We start from the raw sequence: 19,735 nt of genomic DNA on the forward strand, positions 1-19,735 counted from the left end.
TCTCAGCAATTATATCTGCTAAAATATGACTGTATCTAAACTGGAAGGCAGTCAACTATACACTTTATCTTTGTTCTGACTGATTCCAGTGGTGCTCTGGCTATAAGAACCATTTTTGGCAACAAGCTACATAGAATTCATGCATATTATGTGAAAAATAATGCTTTGAAAGGCTGGATTAGTAAGTTAAGAAACATCAGAGAGTGAGACAGTGTAGTCCATCCAGGTTACGTGGGCTCAGAATTGTTCTCACCCTGATTGGTCTTTCCTCTATAGGATACCAGTTAAAATGTGAATAAAAATATCTGGAATCCAATAAACAAATACAGATAGTCTTCGACTTAAGATCATTCATTTAGTGACCATTCTAAGTACAACAACAGTGAAAAAAGTGACTTATGACCACTTTTCACACTTACAAACACTGAGGCATACCCATGGTCATGTAATCAAAATTCTTGGCCACAGACATGTATGTATTTATGACAGCTGCCGAGTCCCGGGATCATGTTAGTACCTTTTGTGACCTTTTGACAAGCAAACTCAATAAGAAAACCAGTTTTGCTTAACTTCTGCAGTGATTCACTTAACAATTGTGGCAAGAAAGATCATAAAATGGTGCATAAAACTCATTTAACAGTAGTTTTGCTTAGCAATAGAAATTTGGGCTTCAGTTGTGGGGACTACCTGTAAACTCTGCAAATAATTTAAACATAAAAATAACTCCAAGATGGTGAACCAATTATTTTTTGGGGGGAGGGGGTCTTTTTTGTAAAATATTTTTATGTAGTTTATTTTCTCCTTCAGTGGAGTAGACTATTTTGTGTCTCAATCTGTGTACTTGGGGAACACAAATAAATCACTGTCTCTTGTTTGATATATCTTTTTATAAAATTGATTAATACATTTTCTGTAAACATAATAGGCGGAAAACCATGTTAGTCTGTGGTAGAAACAAAATCAGGAGGAACCTGGCAGCACATTTTCTAATAGATTTTATTACGAGACATTCTTTCATGAGTTGCAGCTCATTTCATCAGATGCACCACAGATGTTTATGTTAGTTGAAAAAGGTGCTACTGGACTCCTCCTGGTTGTTTACATTTTAAGTAGTTAGTCTGGGGGTAAATTAAGTTAGGAGTAAACTTGTATACACATGATATCCACAGTATAAAAATATGGAAATTTCTCTACCTTGCAAGGTTGGTGCTGATGGTAAAATCAACATAAAACCCCACATACGAGGGCATAACACAATATAATATCTGTATATCTCTGCTATGATTGTTTAAGCAAAGGTGGGCTCTATATACTCTTTAGAATTTCCTTCAGTTTTCACAACTTTGGCTGTTTGCTTATACTATAAGCCATACTGAGTTACTGTTTTTAGAAGCTTAAGAAATGTTTTAAAGGAAAATATAAAATATTTTATTGCTTCATTTAAGCTCCAGAAAGTATTGGCATGTCTCTTACAAAAAAAAAGACCAAAGATTATCTCCTGATGGTTCTTTTTGGCCCTTGTTCTAGACCTAACTAATTAGTTCTTGAACCTTTAACTGCCACTTGGAAGTAAAATATAAAAAAGGAGTTCAGCAATGCCTTTGTGCATGGAAGAATGACTGTAAGTTACAGATCTTCAGAAGATTTGCTGCTTGAAAATATTATATAATCAAATTCATTTCTGTAACTATAAAATATATTCCATAAAATATAACTTTTCTATAACAGTGGCAAACCTAATTTTATTTAAACAACAGAGATTCTGTAAAATGTGTAAATTAAGGTATATTTATATGGAAGAAGATACTCCTTTATTATCTAGATATAAGAACAAATGGAAAGTATTAGCCAGAGATGGCCAGGGGATAGTACATTTGAAAATGAGATTTTGCTGACTAATGTCATGACTAAAGGATAACTTGCAGAAGTTATTGAAGAAAGGCATACTGTATTTTTTCCAAATATTATGAACATGAAAGGTGGAGCTAGGAAAACGTTTAGGTTGGCCAACAAATGGCTGGGTGAAGCTTAGTAAAATAGAGACTACAAGAGAAAAATGGGAAAAGGATGCCATAAACCAAAATGAAATAGAACCAAATGAATAACAATATTGATATGTTCTTGAGAATAAAGAAAATAAAATGTTTAGGGAATAGTTCATTCTCAAGACAGATAGATCTTGGGATTAGTTTAACAATAAAATAGTTCCCAGGAGAAAAAGATATATTCTAGATCATGAAATTCACTGTTCAAAAGCTGATGATAATAAATAATTATCAGAAGAATTTTCGGAAGAAGATATTTGTCCTCTTAACATTCCTGGAGGATGGAAATCACTAGACTCTGAACAGCTCATTCTCACTTTGATAGCACTAAAATAAGTCTGCTCTAAGACAGTGTGATAATGAGGCAGTTCAGATTTCTACTGAACTTTGCCTGATACCTGCAAATGAAAAACTTTGTGTTTTGCAAAAACAAAAACAAAAAAACCTGACATAGCCACACTGCTAGACAATTTGTATACAATTTGTACTTCCTAAAAAATAAAAATACTAATTTGAAGTTTCTCGTGAGGAGGTATACTTCAATCAATCAATCAATTTTATTCAATCATAGATCAGGAAATAGAACAAGAAAATCACAATTATGATAAAAGTATTTTTTTTTCTAAAATATCTAAGAAGGGTTAAAAGATATACTATTTTTGGAGATATACATTAAGTCAGTCTTCCCCAAGCTGGTGCCAGCTTGCTATGCTGAGTAGGCATTATGAAAACCATCACCAGTAGGCTTCCACAATAGTAATTCACATCATGATTATCAAATGGTTGGTCTGCTGCATCACATGCTACGTGTCGTTGCCTTGAAGGCACAGAAGAACATAGAATATTAGGGTTGGAAGATACCTTGGATGTCTTCTAGTCTAATCTTCAGGTCTTCTAGTCCAATTGCTACACTGACTGCCAATAAGGTTAGGGTTACACACTTTGGGGAAGAATGCGTGTGTGCCAGAGCCCAAGGGTGATTTTAGTGACATTTCTCAACTCTCAGCTGTTGAACTGGCTTCATATTGATGGAGAGGCAAGTCAATAAGATTCTGTATGGTAGATTATGAAATTCACTGTTCAAAACCTGATGTTAATAAAATTGAAAAAGACGATAATTTTGAAGTGTGTATAGCTAATATATAAAAGTGCTGGTTAGTACCTGTAAAGCACTGGGATATATCATGGACCACCTTGTCAAGTAAGGATCAGTCACAGAGAGAAAACCTATTTGGAAGGCCTCCCCCACTGGAGATCCAAAGGGTTTGGTTGAGACCAGTCATTTTGGGGAATAACACCAAGCCCCTGTATTTTGGAACATAATGCCCAGAAAGTTGGCCTAACTGTCATCACATTTAGGAAAGCCCTGATGACTATTTGATTTTAATGAAGCTATGGCCTGTAGTGAGCTTTTGAATGCTTATCTTCGTTATACATTACATTTAGTTAATTCATATTTTTTAAAATATATGAATGAACCATGGAGCCTCAGGTTGTGAAAGTCAGGTTTAGGCACACAGCCAAAGTAACTGTAAATCTAACTGTAAATCTAATTTCCCTAATTATTATTTTTCATTAACTTCCTTCCAGTAATCACTGTGATAGCCTTTTACTGTTTAGTAAATAAAATAGGTTGAGTCAGGGTTTTCTTATGGTTTATTTCCTGGAGTTTGGGGGGCAATTAAAAGCCCTCAAACTTTGCCAATTCCCCTAGGACTGCCCAGGAAAAAGGAGTAAATTCAGAGAGTCCCATAGCATTGGAGATTAATCAAGATCTTGTACTGGGAAGGGAAAAAAGGTTGGCTTCTTCTTAAGGTTTTTTTTTTTTAGGAAAATCCATGAACAGAGGTAACAAAAATATTTGACAGATTGGTTGATTGATTGATCTTGGGTTATCCAATTCTATCACAACTCCGAATGCAAGGCAATTTAAAACAAAGTAATATCAAGCAAAATAAAAAAATGCCTGTAAAAAATAACACAGACTCTAACAGGCTAATCTTCATATAGGTGGTCTGCCCCCCACTCTAGCCAAGATCTGGGGAGCAGCCAGGTTTTAAGGGCTTGTTTATATAAGGTCAGGTAGCTTTCTGTAGTATTAATAGTGTCTTAAGAAACAGAACTGAAGATACGTGGGTGGGACTCTTCAGTTGCGACCCTCGATGTGTGTAGCATATTAGTATTTCTGCTTGAAAAATAACCCAGTATAGAGTATATATCTGCAGCATTTACAGTTTATAATGGAACTTGAAGGGGGGGGGAATCAAAGGATGCAGGGAGTAACTAAGGATAGAAGATGAAGATTTATCAGATGCAATAAAAGAGGTGCCACAAAAGGATCTGGCAGAAGAAGTAAACAAACTTTAATAAGGATGTCTTTCCAACAAATGGGAAGCCCATTGGAAAAGAATGATGATCAGAAGCAGGAGATATATAAGGAATTCTGCAGTGCTGGAATGTAGCTTTTAGCAGAAGCCAACATGACAGCTTAAGAAGCATGATAAAGATCTAGAAGCAAAAGAAGCTGTATATGGGAGGTGAGAAGATATAGATAGCATGGACCTGCAGGGCTGGTTTTAGGAAAGATAAAGTTCAGAATGAGCTAAGAGACTTCTAAAACTTAGTAAAAAGAATTCCAAGAACAGCAGAAAGGGTTTTTTTTTCCTGACAACTTCAGAATAAGAAGCAAAAATTCACAGGGTGTAGCCAGACATCAGCATAAATATGCAGCCCATCTGTTCTGGAGCCACAGAAAAGCATGGCAAATCTGCTAGTCCAATTGCCAGTCCCTATTCTGCATCCATAATGAGACCGTCAAATATTCAGTTTTAATGCAAGACAAGGGAAGTGCATTCTCCTGGCTTCATTTTTGGTCCTGCCTGCTGCCAGGAAAACCAATCATCAATTGTTCTCTTTAAGGTGTAGTGGGATAGTTTGAAAAACATAGGTGATAGAGTATTTTAAATGATGGGTTTGGCCACTTGTCAAGTAGTCTAAAATAGCAACTTGCGGGTGTAGAGGGGCACCATGCCTGTGAACTGTCTGCTGGGTTAATTCTGAAAACTATTTCCCGTATTCAGAAATAGCTCAGAGGAGGCTGCATGGGGTGAAGCCATGTAGTGCGCCTTCAGTGCATCAATAAAACTCCCTCCTACTCTACCCTGTAATAGATATCACCCTGTCAGCTAGACTTTTTTTTTACGTGAATTTAATGTCCTTTCAAAAAAGAGCTAGTTTGGTGTTCATAAATAGCCCAACTAGCTAATAGATTGTAGCGTGGATTCTGGGGAGCACTGGAGGTGTTCTCTTTCACATTACTTTATATCCCTACCTGTTGGGTTGTAAGCATGGAAGCAGAGCATAGGGTGAAGTAGGAGGGAGTGACTGATAATGAGTTTCATGCTAAACTAGGGATTGGCAGCAAGTGGCTGTGATCAGCAGCAACTCAAGTTGTGCAAGAAGAGGCAAAAGGGTGTCCTCTCCATCGTAATAAAAAGTAAGTAACCCAAAAATGGTTTGTTCGCAACCAATGGAAAATCTGAAATATGCTTGCTAGTACAGAACCTACAGCAAGACGCAGCTAGTAGAATCCAGCTCTCTTTCCTGATTTAAGCAGAATCAGAGCTCTCTCAAAGCTTCCTCAAGGCTACCTCAAAGGAGTGCTGCCACCTTGCAGAAGCATGATTCCTCCTGCACCCCAAAGCAAAATAGCTATGGGAGGTATGCACAATGATTGAATGAGTGGGAGGCAACCCTACAGCAGCCTCAAGTGGCCAATTGGAGCCAAGCAGATCCAAGCCCCTGGCCGCATTGTTAACCATTATCGTCAGCGAAGCATGTCAGATTGCGTAGAGGCAAGTTGGAAAGAGTGCAAAAACTCTGCTTAAAGCCTGGAACAGCTATGGATGATTTTAAGCCACCTTATTTGTAGACTTATGAGGCCACGTCACACAAAAACAGTTACCAGGAACATGTTCATGCCTAATGTAGGAGGATTTGAGGAGGAGTCCATGGTTAGTCTTCCCTCTCACCAGAGTGCCTCTTGATTGCCAAACTTGTCTCATTTTTGGATCTAATATGTTTTAATTTCAGCAAAGCATTTGACAATTCCCCATGGCCTCCTTATTAGCTAGTGGTTAAATGTGGGTTGGATTGGCTGAGACGTAAGTAGAATCAAAGGTAGAATAAAAAAACACAAGGGTTCATCTATGATTCCTCATCAGATTGGAGGAAGGAATTCTGAAAGTTCTGGATGGTTGAGTCCTGGGTCTTACATGTATCAGCATTTTATTAATGATTTGAGTTTTCAACAGAATTTGAGACAGGGTTTTCAGCAGATACAAGTGAGAGAACAAATATCCTGGAAGGCAGCTGTGAAATCCAGAAACATCTTCCTACATTAAACAAATGCTATGAAAACACCACCCTTAAATTTAAGAGGGACAAACACAAAGGTCTTCGCTTGGAAAATGAACCAGAGCCACAGAAATTGTGTGTGTGTGTGGGGGGGGGTTACCTGCCTTGATAACAATATTGCAAAGAAAAAAAAGGGGGAACAGGAGTTGATTATGAATTGAGTATGAGTCAGCACTTGGCTCTTTCCAGTACTATGGCTATATGATTTTTAGAAGTAGAACAAAGCAAAAAAAAAAACACCAAAAGGGATAACATTTATATATATATATATGTATGTATGTATGTATGTATGTATGTATGTATGTATGTATAGAGATAGAGATAGAGATAGAGATAGAGATAGAGATAGAGATAGAAAGGGATAACATTTATATATATATATATATATATGTATGTATGTATGTATGTATGTATGTATGTATGTATGTATGTATAGATATAGATATAGAGATAGAGATAGAGATAGAGATAGAGATAGAGATAGAGATAGAGATAGAGATAGAGATAGAGATAGAGATAGAGATAGAGATATATAGATAGATATAGATATAGATATATGCCCTCAAAATGCAGTTTGCCAATCCCTGCCTTCGGGATAACCTTTAGCGAATATGACTCATATACTGCAGAGATCTTGTGAAACGTAAAGCTTCCTGAGTTGACAGATGAGGCGAAATCTCAGCTTCGCGGGGGCCCCCACCCCTCTCCCCCCACGGCTTTTTAGAGCCCAGCCTTCTCTTTCTGGTCCGGCGGGGAAGTGGGTTGCCAGCCCTGGCGGGCATCTCCGTCAAAGTGTGTGTGTGGGGGGGGGGGGGGTTTGAGGGCTTCCTCGCTCCCACGGAAGACCCCAGGATGCCAGCCGCCGGCGAAGGGGCGTGGATTGGCTCGTGACGTTTTGTTTGCAGCAGAGGGAGCGCGTGCGGGCGAGGAGGCGGCGAACAGCTGCAGGGGCAGCGGAAGGCGGGCGGGCGAGCGAGAGAAGGAGGCTGGCAGCCGGCAAGGCGGGCCGGTGTCTCTTAACGGGGAAGGGGAGCCCAGCGCTCAGCCGCCACCGGCTTCAGGATGTAGGCGATCAGCGGAAGGGCTCTTACTGGCAGAAGGGCTCACCATGAAGAAACACTCGGCCAGGGTAGCCCCTCTTAGCGCCTGCAACAGCCCGGTTCTTACTCTCACCAAAGTGGAAGGTAACGCGCCAGCGGGCAGGGTTTTTCGGGACGGAAAGCTCTGCCTTCGCCTCTGGGGAGGCGGCAAAGCCGCTGCCGTCGCCAAGCGGCAAGGGAGCGGCCCGCCGCGGCGGCGGCGGCGGCGAAAGCAAGCTCGGAGCGCTTTGGGAGAGAGAGAAGACCCGGCTGCACCTGCTCTGGTTCCCCGGGCGGGCGTGGTATAAGAAAAGAGAGGCTGCCCCGGGGAAGACGGATGAGCTGCTGGGCTGCCTGCTGCAGTTTCCCCCCCCCCCGCCATCCCCACTTCTCCTCTTGGCGAAGGAGGAGGAGGAGGTGTGGGGAGGGGGGGGCAATGAGGGCATGCTTGACTTGGTTCCCTTTAAGGGAAGCTTTCGCCAATGCGGCTTCGGCTGTCCCGGGGAGGTGAAAGTCACCTTTCCTGGGGTTGGTCTGGCTCGCCCCGCTCTCTCTGGAGGGAGGTGAGCGAGCCGGCCGCCCTTCGCCCTCCGGCCCGCCGCCGTAAGTTCTTCTCTTCAAGCGCGGGGGCTTCTCTGGGATAAACAAGCTGGAGACGGGTGGCGCGAACCTGGCGCATTAGAGGAGGGCAGCTCGCTTGGAAGACGGGGAAAGGCTCCGCATTGGGCTGTGGGGGGGAGAGGGATGAGGTAATTTGGCGGGTGTCCACTTGGAAGCGCCTCTCGGGGAAGAAGTCTGCATTCCTCAGGGAGATGCCTCTTCTCTCTCGCCCCCCCCCCCGTGGGCCCCGTCTCCCGCTCTCGCTCTTGGGAGGGGAGGAGGAAGACTTCTGGGAAAAAAACTTCGGGGCCCGCCAACTCTCGCTGCCGTCTTCAAGAGGGGATGTGGACCGACGCGCTCTGGGAAGACCCGCTGAGGTCGTTGCCCGGTCGACGGGACCCGAGGCGGGCCGCCCACCCGAGGCAGCCCAGACTCGCGGCGCTTCGGACGGTCAACCGCCGCCGGCCCTTGCCCTAGAGGAGGGTGGCGGGAAATCAAGCTGGGCTGCAGCAGCCTTTGGGGGAGAACTCGAGGAACGACTGGATTGAACCGAATGCCCCAAAGGCAGCCGGCAGCCCGGGGAGCAGCCCGGCGGAGGGAGAGAGAGAGAGAGAGAGAGAGAGAGAGAGAGAGAGAGAGAGAGAGAGAGAGAGAGAGAGAGAGAGAGAGAGAGAGAGAGAGAGAGAGAGAGAGAGAGAGAGAGAGAGAGAGAGAGAGAGAGAGAGAGAGAGAGAGAGAGAGAGAGAGAGAGAGAGAGAGAGAGAGAGAGAGAGAGAGTTGGATGGGGACGAGGAAGGCTGTGGTGTTGTGGTGCTGGATTACAAAGAATAAGAACTTTGCAACTTGTGGTTGGTAGAAACAACTTGCCGGGGGGGGGGGGAGGTGGGGGGGGAATAGGATGGCTATGAAAAAGGCAAGGTGAGGGGAAAAAAACCCAGTTGTTGAACAAAGAAGGCATAATGGGAGGGAAAATAAATGCGTTTGAAAATCAATAGCAGTGGTGTTTGCTGGACATCTAGAAATGAGGGAAAACAGAAGAGGAAAGACTTTGGATTAAAAGTAGAAAAAGCGATGCTTCGCCCTGGGCTGATTTTACTTAGAGATATGTTGTGCTGCTGCCTTCTAGATTTACAGGACAACTCTCAAATGTCAGCCAGCATGAGTAATTTGGAGGGCGCTAGGTTGGGGAAGGAATCTACTGCTTTGAACCATCTCTGTTGCTACATGGAACTATACAGAATTATGCTATTCTGGAAGGATTCCACTTGTTTCCAGGGGTGATCATTTAGGTTCATCAAGCAAATATATACTATCGAATGTATAATAGCCACCACTTCATCCTCCACCTCTTGTGTCATTTCAGATTGTATATGTGTTTTATTGCGGTGGGGGGTGGGATACAGAAGAACCACGCGTGAGAAGGTGAATTTGAATATATGTATGGAATGATTAGCACTACAAGGCATTCTTGTCACTTGCTTTCTTATTTATTAATTGGCCCAAGCCAAACATAAATTGTGGAATGGCTTTTGCAGGAAGATGTGACAAAAAGTTAACAACTTCAACTGGTTGTTCTTCCCTTTGTCTTCATGAAGTCATTTTTATTTGCACTAGCGATATGGGGACTGTCAAATGTTTTCCATTGATTTGCATTATGCATCTGAGCCTTACGACACCTTTTCATATGCTTTAATCTTGTTCATAAAAGATAAGAATTTTCTGCAGTCTGGTATGCAACTGCTGCTTTTAGAGATGGGGTTTTCCATAATCACTGGGAATTAGAATGTATAACTGCATCTCATGTATATAAATATTATTATGCAAATCTAATTTCTATCTCCATTAGGTACCCTGACTATTTGGGGAAAACCTGGCAAAGCAGACTTTGTTAATATTTGGATGGTTTTTGTGGCTCCTGCAAGGATTAGGCCCACGTAATATAGCTTTTTAGAACTCTTTTTATTTTGTCCTGTGTTTGTTGCCAGAATGAAACTAGCCAAGGATGAAATATTCACTTCAGATCCAGGATAAATAATGTTTCCAATGTACTCTGTCTTGGATTCTTCAAAATACATTTTACACTATCTTTTGGAAACACTTTTAAAATTCTCTTGTCTGTAATGGAACATCCAGGTACGCATTGTCTATGATACAGTTAAATAGGACATTGCTGCACTGCATATAAATGAATATGTTCTATAGAACACAGTTGTTTTTCTCAGTATTTTCTGTGTGTTTTGTTATTATAAAAGCTATATTACTATTATTATTTATTAAAGTTATACCTCACCCCACTTAAAGGTGACTATATGTTATAGAATAAAACAAAACTAATAGCATCAACATACTATTCTTCAAGAAATACTTGATGTTCCTAAGGATCCCTATGCTGCCTCAGAAGGAAATTAAAAAATCTGAAAAAGGTTTATGAAATAAGCCTTTCTATTAAATTAAATGGACTTTACTTTGAATTAAAAGTGTGTAGTGAGGGATAAAGCTATAGAGATACTGACTAAAGACAAGTAATATAATTCTCTAAAATGTAAATCAGGTGTGGTTTGACTGCATTCCCCCACCCCCAAATTGGACTATAATTCATATAATTCATAAGACATGCACAGATTTCAAATCCAACAACATCTGGAAAGCCAAAAATTTATCTGTGCCTGTTTTAATTCTTTTCTGCCTTGTTATTAACATCCATTGCCAGATCCCATAATCATTAAAAATGAATCTATCTTCTATTTTGGCAATTATCTTCTAATAGGATTTGAAATACTTTTTCTTTGTTTTGTTTACATTATAATTCATTTATTTTACACATAATATTTATACTTTTATATTTATGTTTTAAATTTTTAAGTTGGCCAACTGTGACAACCCCGGAGTTGCACTTGACTCTTTAGACTCCAAGTAGCTCACCTAAAAATGATAACTATCCTAAAACATTCGACTCAAAAAACAGGTATTATGAAAAGATTAAAAATGTTAAAAATTAACAGGAAAAAAGCAAGTAAAGCCATGAATAACGGTCTTCATCACTTTAATTTCCAGAAGTAGACCTCACAAGTAGAATATATCATAGGGATGATGGGCCTTCCAACCTTACCTCTTTAAATTCCCGAATAGAGAGAGCCTAAAATATCATTTCCAGGTTCATCTCACAGGATGATGGGCTGACTGGATTTGGAGAATATGGCCCATAGGAAACATGGTCCCAAGCCACGTAGGGCTTTATAAGTCAACACTTTGATTGAGTTCAGAAATTCATGGGGCATCCTGTCCAGTACCAGCAATATACAGGAGCAAAGCTGCTGAAACAGCCCGTACTTGTCAGTATGCAGACTATCACATTCTGCACCATCTGAAGTTTCCAGATAGACATCAAAGAGAGCCCTAACATATTGCAGTAACCCAGCCTCAAAGTAACAAGAGCACGAATGATGGGCACCATACCTTCCCTCCACAGAAAGGGCTGCAATTTAATTATAGATATATTTATCTCCCTGCTTTAAGGCAGACAACTCCAGGTTCTTTTAATACAACATGAAAATGAACAAAAAAATTTTCAGGCACATGAGTCGATAGTCCTGTTCTTCAATATCTTGTACACTTAATCATTTGCTGTAATGATAGTAAAATGAAAATATGTGTTGTATAAAGTAAATATTGTCTGTGTCAAGCATAATTTCTTTTAATCCTGTAGATTCAGCTGATTACCAAACTTCTTCTTTGGGCTATCTATTCTTTAGGGTCTTTGAAAAGCATTTTTCACTTGCAAATTAATGGGTAATTTGAATAATCAGCTTCACTGTCCACTTAACAACAAAATTTGTGTCTCTGAAGTTTTTATCGAGCTTGCATATATAAAATGCTATAGAGTTTGCCCTCAGAAAAGCTCTGTGATTTATAATAGGGCAATATCTTTATTGGGAATATTTTTGTTGAGATATATACTTTGCTGAGAGCCAATTGGGTGTAGTGATTAAGGCATCAAGCTAGAAACCTGTGACTGTGAGTTCTAGTTCTGCCTTAGGAACAAAGCCGGCTGGGCGACCCTGGGCCAATCACTTAGAAAGAGTGCGGAGAAGAGCCCTGGAAGCTGTAAAACATGAAGAATGGTTACAGGAATCCAGTTTAATGAAGAAAAGGACAAGAGGGGACATGATAGCAGTGTTCCAATATCTAAGGGGTTGCCACAAAGAAGAGGGAGTCAACTTATTCTCCAAAGCACCCTGAAGACAAAACAAGAAGTAATGGATGGAAACTAATCAAGGAAAGAAGCAACCTAGAACTAAAGAGAGTTAGAACAATCAATGGAATGACTTGCCTCCAGAAGTTGTGGGTGCGCCAACACTGGAGGTTTTTAAGAAGAGATTGGACAACCATTTGTCTGAAAGGGTATAGGGTTTCCTGCTTGAGCAGGGGGTTGGATTAGAAGGGCCTTCAAGGTCCCTTCCAATTCTGTTATGCTGTTACCTGCTGGTGTGACTTTGTTTCAGCCGTAAGAAGGAGGCAATGACAAACCACTTCTAAAAAACCTTGCCAAGAAAACTGTAGGAACTTGTTCAGGCAGTCTCCAAGAATCAGATATGATTGAACAGAAGTAAAAATTCTTTGTTAGAGCAATTTAAAGATTCTAATACTATAAGAAATAATTACTTTTAAAAATAGAGATTTAAATAAAAGTACATTATGGTTACACTCCACAATCCTTTGCACGCAGGCAACTGAAAGTAGCTGTCCTCACACTTTCAGAAAGCAACGCCTTTGCTTTCTTAGTAGATTATGCCTGGTAACACATATACTGTTGGATGGTTCTCAGCACATCCCTTTTGGCAAGCGAGAACAAAACTTATGTCACTTTGGAAACCTAGTCTCAAGAAAGGAAAGGGGAAATAGAGGCTCTTCTTGAACAGAATCAAAAGTTTTCCCAGCTTTACTATTTCTGAAAGAGATTGGGGGAGATCCAAGATTGCTGGAAAAGGAAGAATGGAAGGGAGAGAAGTCTTGAATTGAGGTCCCAGAGACCTCCAGAAGTGAACAGAGATAAGCCCAACACTGAAAAGCACAAGGGTATTCTCCAGATCTTTGGAAAAATAAACCACCTTGATTCATGATAAATAGAGCTAAGTTAGTTCATCTAAAGAATATAGCACATAGAGGGAGCTCATAATTAAGACCAAGAAGCCCCAGTGGTGCTGTGGTTACAGTGCAGTATTGCAAGCTATCTCTGCCCACAGCCTGGAATTCGATCCTGACCAGCTCAAGGTTTACTCAGCCTTCCATCCTTCTGAGGTTGGTAAAATGAGGGTCCAGATTGGCCGCAATATACAAAACATTGTAAACCGCCCAGAAAGTGATGTAAAGCAATATGGGGTGGTATATAAGTCTAAGTATTAGTGCTAGTGCTATTGATGTAGATAAAGGAATTAGGATGAATTGCTCCTAAGCTTCTGATTAAAAATTGGAAATCAATGAGAAGTGTTCAATAAACACAATAAACATCCAAGAGTAAGATGGATCAATGTTAGGATGCACTGTCTGGAGTTTGTGCTTTATTTTCTAGGGTTGCACCTGGTTATTTCTAGTAATTGTATCTAATAACTTTGGTGTATGATGTCTAATGCATTTTGTGCAAACCCATTTTTTGTAACTGTGTTCCATCTTAGTCTCTTTGAGTCATAAATCTGTTCATTTTAGATTATTTATTTATTTATTTTTATTTAATTTAATTTGTATACCGCCCTTCTCCCGAAGGACTCAGGGCGGTGTACAGGGCAATAAATACCAATACAAAATACAAAAGTTAAAAACAAATTAAACAATTGTGCCCGAATACAATAAATTAATTAAAACAGTAATTAAAACCCCAAACCTATCAGGCCAGGCCGGCTTGTTCAAATAAATAAGTTTTTAGATCATGTCGGAAGGAGCGCAGGTCAGGAGCCATCCGGAGCTCAACCGGTAAACAGTTCCAAAGATCTGGCGTGCCCAGAGAGAACGCCCTCCCCCTGGGGGCCATCAATCAGCATTCTCTGACCAGTGGCACCCTGAGGAGGCCCTCTCTGTGGGAGCGCACTGGGCGGAGGGAAGTTGACGCCGGCCGCAGGTGCTCCCTTAGGTAATCCGGACCCATGCCATGTAGGGCTTTATAGGTCATTACCAGCACCTTGAATCTCACCCGGAAGGCAACTGGAAGCCAATGCAGCTCACGGAGCAAAGGTGTAACATGGGAGTATCGGGAGACCCCCCAACACAACTCGCGCGGCTGCATTCTGCACCAGTTGGAGCCTCCGAGTGGTCCTCAAGGGCAGCCCCATGTAGAGAGCATTGCAGTAGTCTAACCGAGAGGTCACGAGCGCATGAGTGACTGTACGCAGGGCATCCCGGTCTAGATAGGGCCGCAACTGGCGCACCAGGCGAACCTGGGCGAAGGCCCCCCTACTCACAGCTCCTATATGATCTTCTAAGGAGAGCTGTGAATCTAGGAGGACCCCCAAGTTGCGAGCCCTATCTACGGGGGGTAATAACTTACCCCCCATAGTAAGAGATGGAATAATCTGAATTTCCCAAGATGCCGGCACGTACAGCCACTCAGTCTTGTCAGGGTTGAGCCGAAGCCTGTTCCTCCCCATCCAGACACGGACCGCCTCCAGGCAACAGGACATCACATCGAGGGCATCACTGGGGTGGTTTGGGGTTGAAATGAAAAGCTGGGTATCATCAGCGTACTGATGATAACCAACTCCAAAACCACGAATGATCTCACCCAGAGGCTTCATATAGATGTTGAACAGGAGAGGCGAGAGGGCCGACCCCTGAGGAACTCCACAAACGAGAGGCCTCGAGGTCGACCTCTGTCCCCCTGCCAACACCGACTGCAAACGTCCCAGGAGGTAGGAGGAGAACCACTGAAGGACCGTGCCTCCCACTCCCAATCCCCTGAGACGCCGCAGCAAGATACCGTGGTCGATGGTATCAAAAGCCGCTGAGAGGTCTAATAGGACTAGGACAGAGGAACAACCCCTGTCCCGAGCCCTCCAGAGATCATTCACCAGAGCGACCAATGCCGTCTCCGTGCTGTGCCCGGGCTTGAAACCCGATTGGTATGGGTCCAGATAGTCAGCTTCCTCCATGAACAAAGGGAGCTGATGCACCACCATGCTCTCAACAACCTTCGCAAGAAAGCGAAGGTTGGAGACTGGACGGAAGTTGTTTAATACAGCTGGGTCCAAGGCAGGCTTCTTGAGGAGAGGTCTCACCACCGCCTCCTTCAAGTCGGCGGGAAAACTACCCTCACTCAAGGAAGCAGTTATCACCGCCTGGAGCCAGCCTTGTGTCCCATCCCGAGCCGCATAAACCAGCCAGGAGGGGCACGGGTCCAATAAACACGTAGTGGAGCTCATCTTCCCCAGGATTCTGTCCACGTCTTCGGGAGTCACAGGATCGAACTCCTCCCAGATAACATCAACAAGACCGCCCATGTCCTGATCGTCAGACTCTGCCCAGTCGGAGTCCAAACCGGTCCGAATCCGAGCGATTTTGTCCGACAGATGTTGACTAAACTCCTCGGCACTGTCCCCCGCAGCATTTTATTTGGGATATTTAAGCCACTGTTTGTGATATTATCAGTACTACATATCATATTGCATCTGCTTATAATTATTTGAGGAATTTGACTACCTAATGTTAAAAATGTCCTATTCGAAGCTGAGCAAACACATTAGGATTAGTTATAAACTGTTAACTGAGGAGGAGTATTTCAGCCAATTAAATAAGCAGGCAGAGAGCCAGCAATGCAGATGCGCATCTGTTTTGGGAAAGATGGAGAACAAGGTCTTACTTGATGGGCAGGCACAGTACAGAAGCTACAGTGTTCAGTCCAGAGTCCAGCATAGCACAGGTTCAAGGAAATAGGGTAAGACAATGACAGAGAGGCAACCAAGGTTCATAGTTACTGGTAAAACATCATGAAATCTGTTGCTTAGACCATACACTGCCCAATAGATCCTGGGCATAAGATTCTGAGTCAATGTAAGTAAACAAAGCTTACATTATTCATCTTTATGAAGTGGTTGTTTTGTTTCTCCAATGTACAGATCTGCACATGTCTCACTGGGGGAAACAAAACAACCACTTCATAAACACATGGCACATAGGAGAACAAACACATCAGGACAAGATTCAGCAGTCAGTCCATCTGCATTTAAAAGACAAAGGCCACTCTTTTGAAGCCAGCAAAGTCCACATTTTGGACAGAGCACCACTGGGTTGAAGGAGGTCAAAGAAGCCATCTATGTCAAAATTATACAGCCCTCTCTCAAAAGAGGGGAAGGGATCTGGCATCATCCATCTCCAGTCTACAACACAGTCATTTAAGCAATTCCAAGAAGGCTCTGCACCCATTTGCACTACTCAGGTGACTCTGTGGACACAGATAAACCTCCAAGTGGCCTCAACAACTCTCTAAAAGAATGCAGATGACCAGCTGTTTGCAAGAAATATAAATTCTTCCATTCCTCACCATCCAGTCAGAGCTGAAGAAGCTTCATGGATGAGAAGCAAAACATCTTTAAAGAAAAGCAAGAAAGTCCAGTTGCCTCTTGAAAAAAAACACTTTTGGGACAACCTGAATTAATCTGAATGACCTAGCTGAGTTGTTTGGAGTTACTCCAAGATGTCATTTTTTTCTTCTCCGCCTGCCCCTCTTTCCTGCCTTTCAGAAATACCTAAAGACCTGGCTCTGCCAACTTCTTGTGGCCCACAGAGGAGCACACAGCCATGGGACTGGTTAGCACCCTGAAGCCCCTTTCCCAACTTTTTAATTTTAATTGTTTTATTATTGTTTTAACTGTTTGTATGCAGTGTGCTCATTCTTGTGACTGGAATATAACAGATTTTTAAGAAGCATGGCATTGGGCTTGAGACCTGAGCCCATGAATATTTAGTTGTACATAAGAAAACAAAATCTGAGTTAATAAAGTTCAGTAAAGTCCCTTGGTATTATTCTATTGCATAAGCATTCTCAAATATTTTCCTTTAAATTATAAATTTAAAGCTGAGATTCACATGTGATGCAGTTTCAGGCTTGCTGCTTTGAAAATAAAAGGGTGCAGAATATACATCATTGAGTCTAACCTCTTTCATTTGTTTTTTCTCAGGGGATGAGCGTTCCCATGATTGCACAACACCAGCAGAAGCTCAGACACAAGCTGGGATGGAAGCTGGTGGAAGAGGGAGCCCATGTTGCCAAACATGCTCCGTGATCCAGCTTAAGAAAATCTTCTGGGGCGTAGTGGTGGTACTTGGTGTCTGCTCTTCCTGGTCAGGTTCAACCCAGTTAGCAAAACTGACCTTTAAGAAATTTGATGCACCCTTCACTTTGACGTGGTTTGCAACAAACTGGAACTTTTTATTCTTTCCTTTGTATTACATTGGACATGTTTGTAAATCAGCTGAAAAACAATCTCCCCAACAAAGATACGGGTAAGAGAGAGTTGTCATATTTTGCTGTGTTGTCATTTATTCTCTTCTTAGATGTTTCATTAAGCTATTTGGTTAAAAAAAAAGACTGTAAATTATTGGCCCAAATATTGAAGGGAATAGAAGGAAGATAAGGACATTGTAGAGAAGGCAGAATTTATCTTACACATTTCTATTAAAAATAAATGAAATCTCTCTAAATGAACATCTACATCCTCTCTTATGCTTTTTGTTGCTGTTGTTCATTTGTAACTGAACTAATTAAAATAATAATAAATAATTTAACTGTCTTTTTCTTTATGGCAAAAGATAAGATATAAGATAAAATATCTTTCCTCTAATTGTCATAAACATCAGAAGAGTCACATGTAGTTACTTTACCAAATGCCCATTTAGAGATAGTCATTTAATTTTAGTAGAAATATGTTATTTAATTCACAATGGTGGGTGTCCTGTTATAATTTTCCTCTTGAGGACCTGTTTTAAGACCTTTCCCTTTTTACGTACCTTTGTGTTTAAGCTAAACCTGGATTATATGCAATTTAGATACTCTTTATAGTACATCCAAGGGACGCGGTGGCTCAGTGGGTTAGGACGCTGAGCTTGTCAATCAAATGGTCGGCAGTTTGGCGGGTCAAATCCCAAGTGCCGCATAACAGAGTGAGCGCCTGTTACTTGTCCCAGCTTCTGCCAACCTAGCAGTTCAAAAGCACGTAAAAATGCAAGTAGAAAAATAGGGACCACTACGGTGGGAAGGTAACAGCGTTCCGTGCGCCTTTGGCATCTAGTCATGCCAGCCACATGACCACGGAGACGTCCTCGGACAAGTGCTGGCTCTTCGGCTTTGAAATGGAGATGAGCACCGGCCCCTAGAGTCGGAAATGACTAGCACGCATGTGCGGGGGAACCTTTACCTTTACCTTTATAGTACATCTATAGAGTTGATACACTCTATAAAATGAAAATGTGGCGACAAGAATGTGTTTTTATTGGTCCTACTACATATTTCTATCCACAAATGAGGGACTTGTCTAGATAATTTACAAGGTGCTTGGAAGGCTGTTCACCTCCATTGGCAGATGTTTTATATTGAATTAAAGTAAGCAAGGTCAAATGCAGAACTTGAAGAAAAAGGCAGTGGTGGTGGAATTAACCATTAAATGGCATATAATATACAGGTAACAATGGGGGGGGGGAAATCCCTTCCACAATATGACGAGATTCAATTTTCAAATTAATATGAACCCTCTATGGTAAGGCTTATCATAAAGACACATGAAACATGACTACACTAAAACGCTCGCAGCATCTTGGGTTGATCAGAAAAAAGCAGTAGATGAGTACTTGTTTCTGGGCTCTATCTAAACATTGGACACTTGTATTTAGGAACATTCCTCCCCTTAAAGTTGCTTATATATTTTATTCTCATCACATCCATTGAGAAATATTGCTCTGGACAATGTTTTATTCAAAGAATTGTGGAATTGGTTCTTATAGGATTTGTACTGGAGTCCTATTAAGGTGGGTAAATTTTAGAAAACAGTAGATTGAAGCTAAAAAACAGTGGTTCTGCTGTATCTTTTCTTGCTGAATCTTCATTCCAAACTTAGGGGTTAATGTAGGGGTTCTCAGATTGTGGGTCATGGCTAACCAGAAGTTATCAACAACTTAGATGGATGTCAAAGGTTTCTTCTAAACCTGATCAGACTTATGCAGGCAAAGTAGGAGTGCTCTCAAAATATCAACATTTTGAAAGTTTTGAAATCATAATCTCTGTTTTTGTCCTTATTCAATTGCTTTTTGTCTAATGATTCAAGCCACTACAGAAGAGACAGCTCCCAAGAAAATGAAGTAAAATGTTTAAAAGATATGTGAATTTGAATTAATGTGTCTGAAAGGATGGGTTTTTACATGGCACCAAGGAAAAATACCCTACAGCAGACATGTCAAACACAAGGCCCAGGGGCTGGATCCGGCCCGCGAAGTGGTTTCATGTGGCCCGCGAAGCCATCCTGGAAACAGTGAGGGAACGGCCCCCACTGCCTTGGCCCTGGCCCAGAGACCCTCCTCCTGCCAGAGACCCTCAGATCTGCCCCACTCCTGCCCAAG

At 41.7% G+C, this 19,735-nt stretch overlaps 1 protein-coding gene across 2 annotated transcripts in view; it reads left to right on the forward strand.

Moving 5' to 3' along the window:
• The window catches only part of LOC308659865 (solute carrier family 35 member F3), a gene marked incomplete at both ends in the record, with an annotated part of 206,359 nt that overhangs the window by 166,164 nt on the left and 20,460 nt on the right, over positions 1–19,735 (forward strand). The window contains 2 exons of one of the 2 annotated variants that reach the window (XM_081313901.1): positions 7,570–7,645; positions 17,305–17,629. In XM_081313901.1, the coding sequence (XP_081170027.1) occupies positions 7,570–7,645; positions 17,305–17,629 (401 nt within the window). Of the gene's footprint in view, positions 1–7,569; positions 7,646–17,304; positions 17,630–19,735 lie in introns of those variants that run through there. The other variant, XM_081313900.1, reaches the window with a different exon arrangement.

This window comes from Vipera berus (genome assembly GCF_964194415.1).
Source record: "Vipera berus genome assembly, chromosome: 1".
In the NCBI taxonomy this organism is placed as follows: domain Eukaryota; kingdom Metazoa; phylum Chordata; class Lepidosauria; order Squamata; family Viperidae; genus Vipera; species Vipera berus.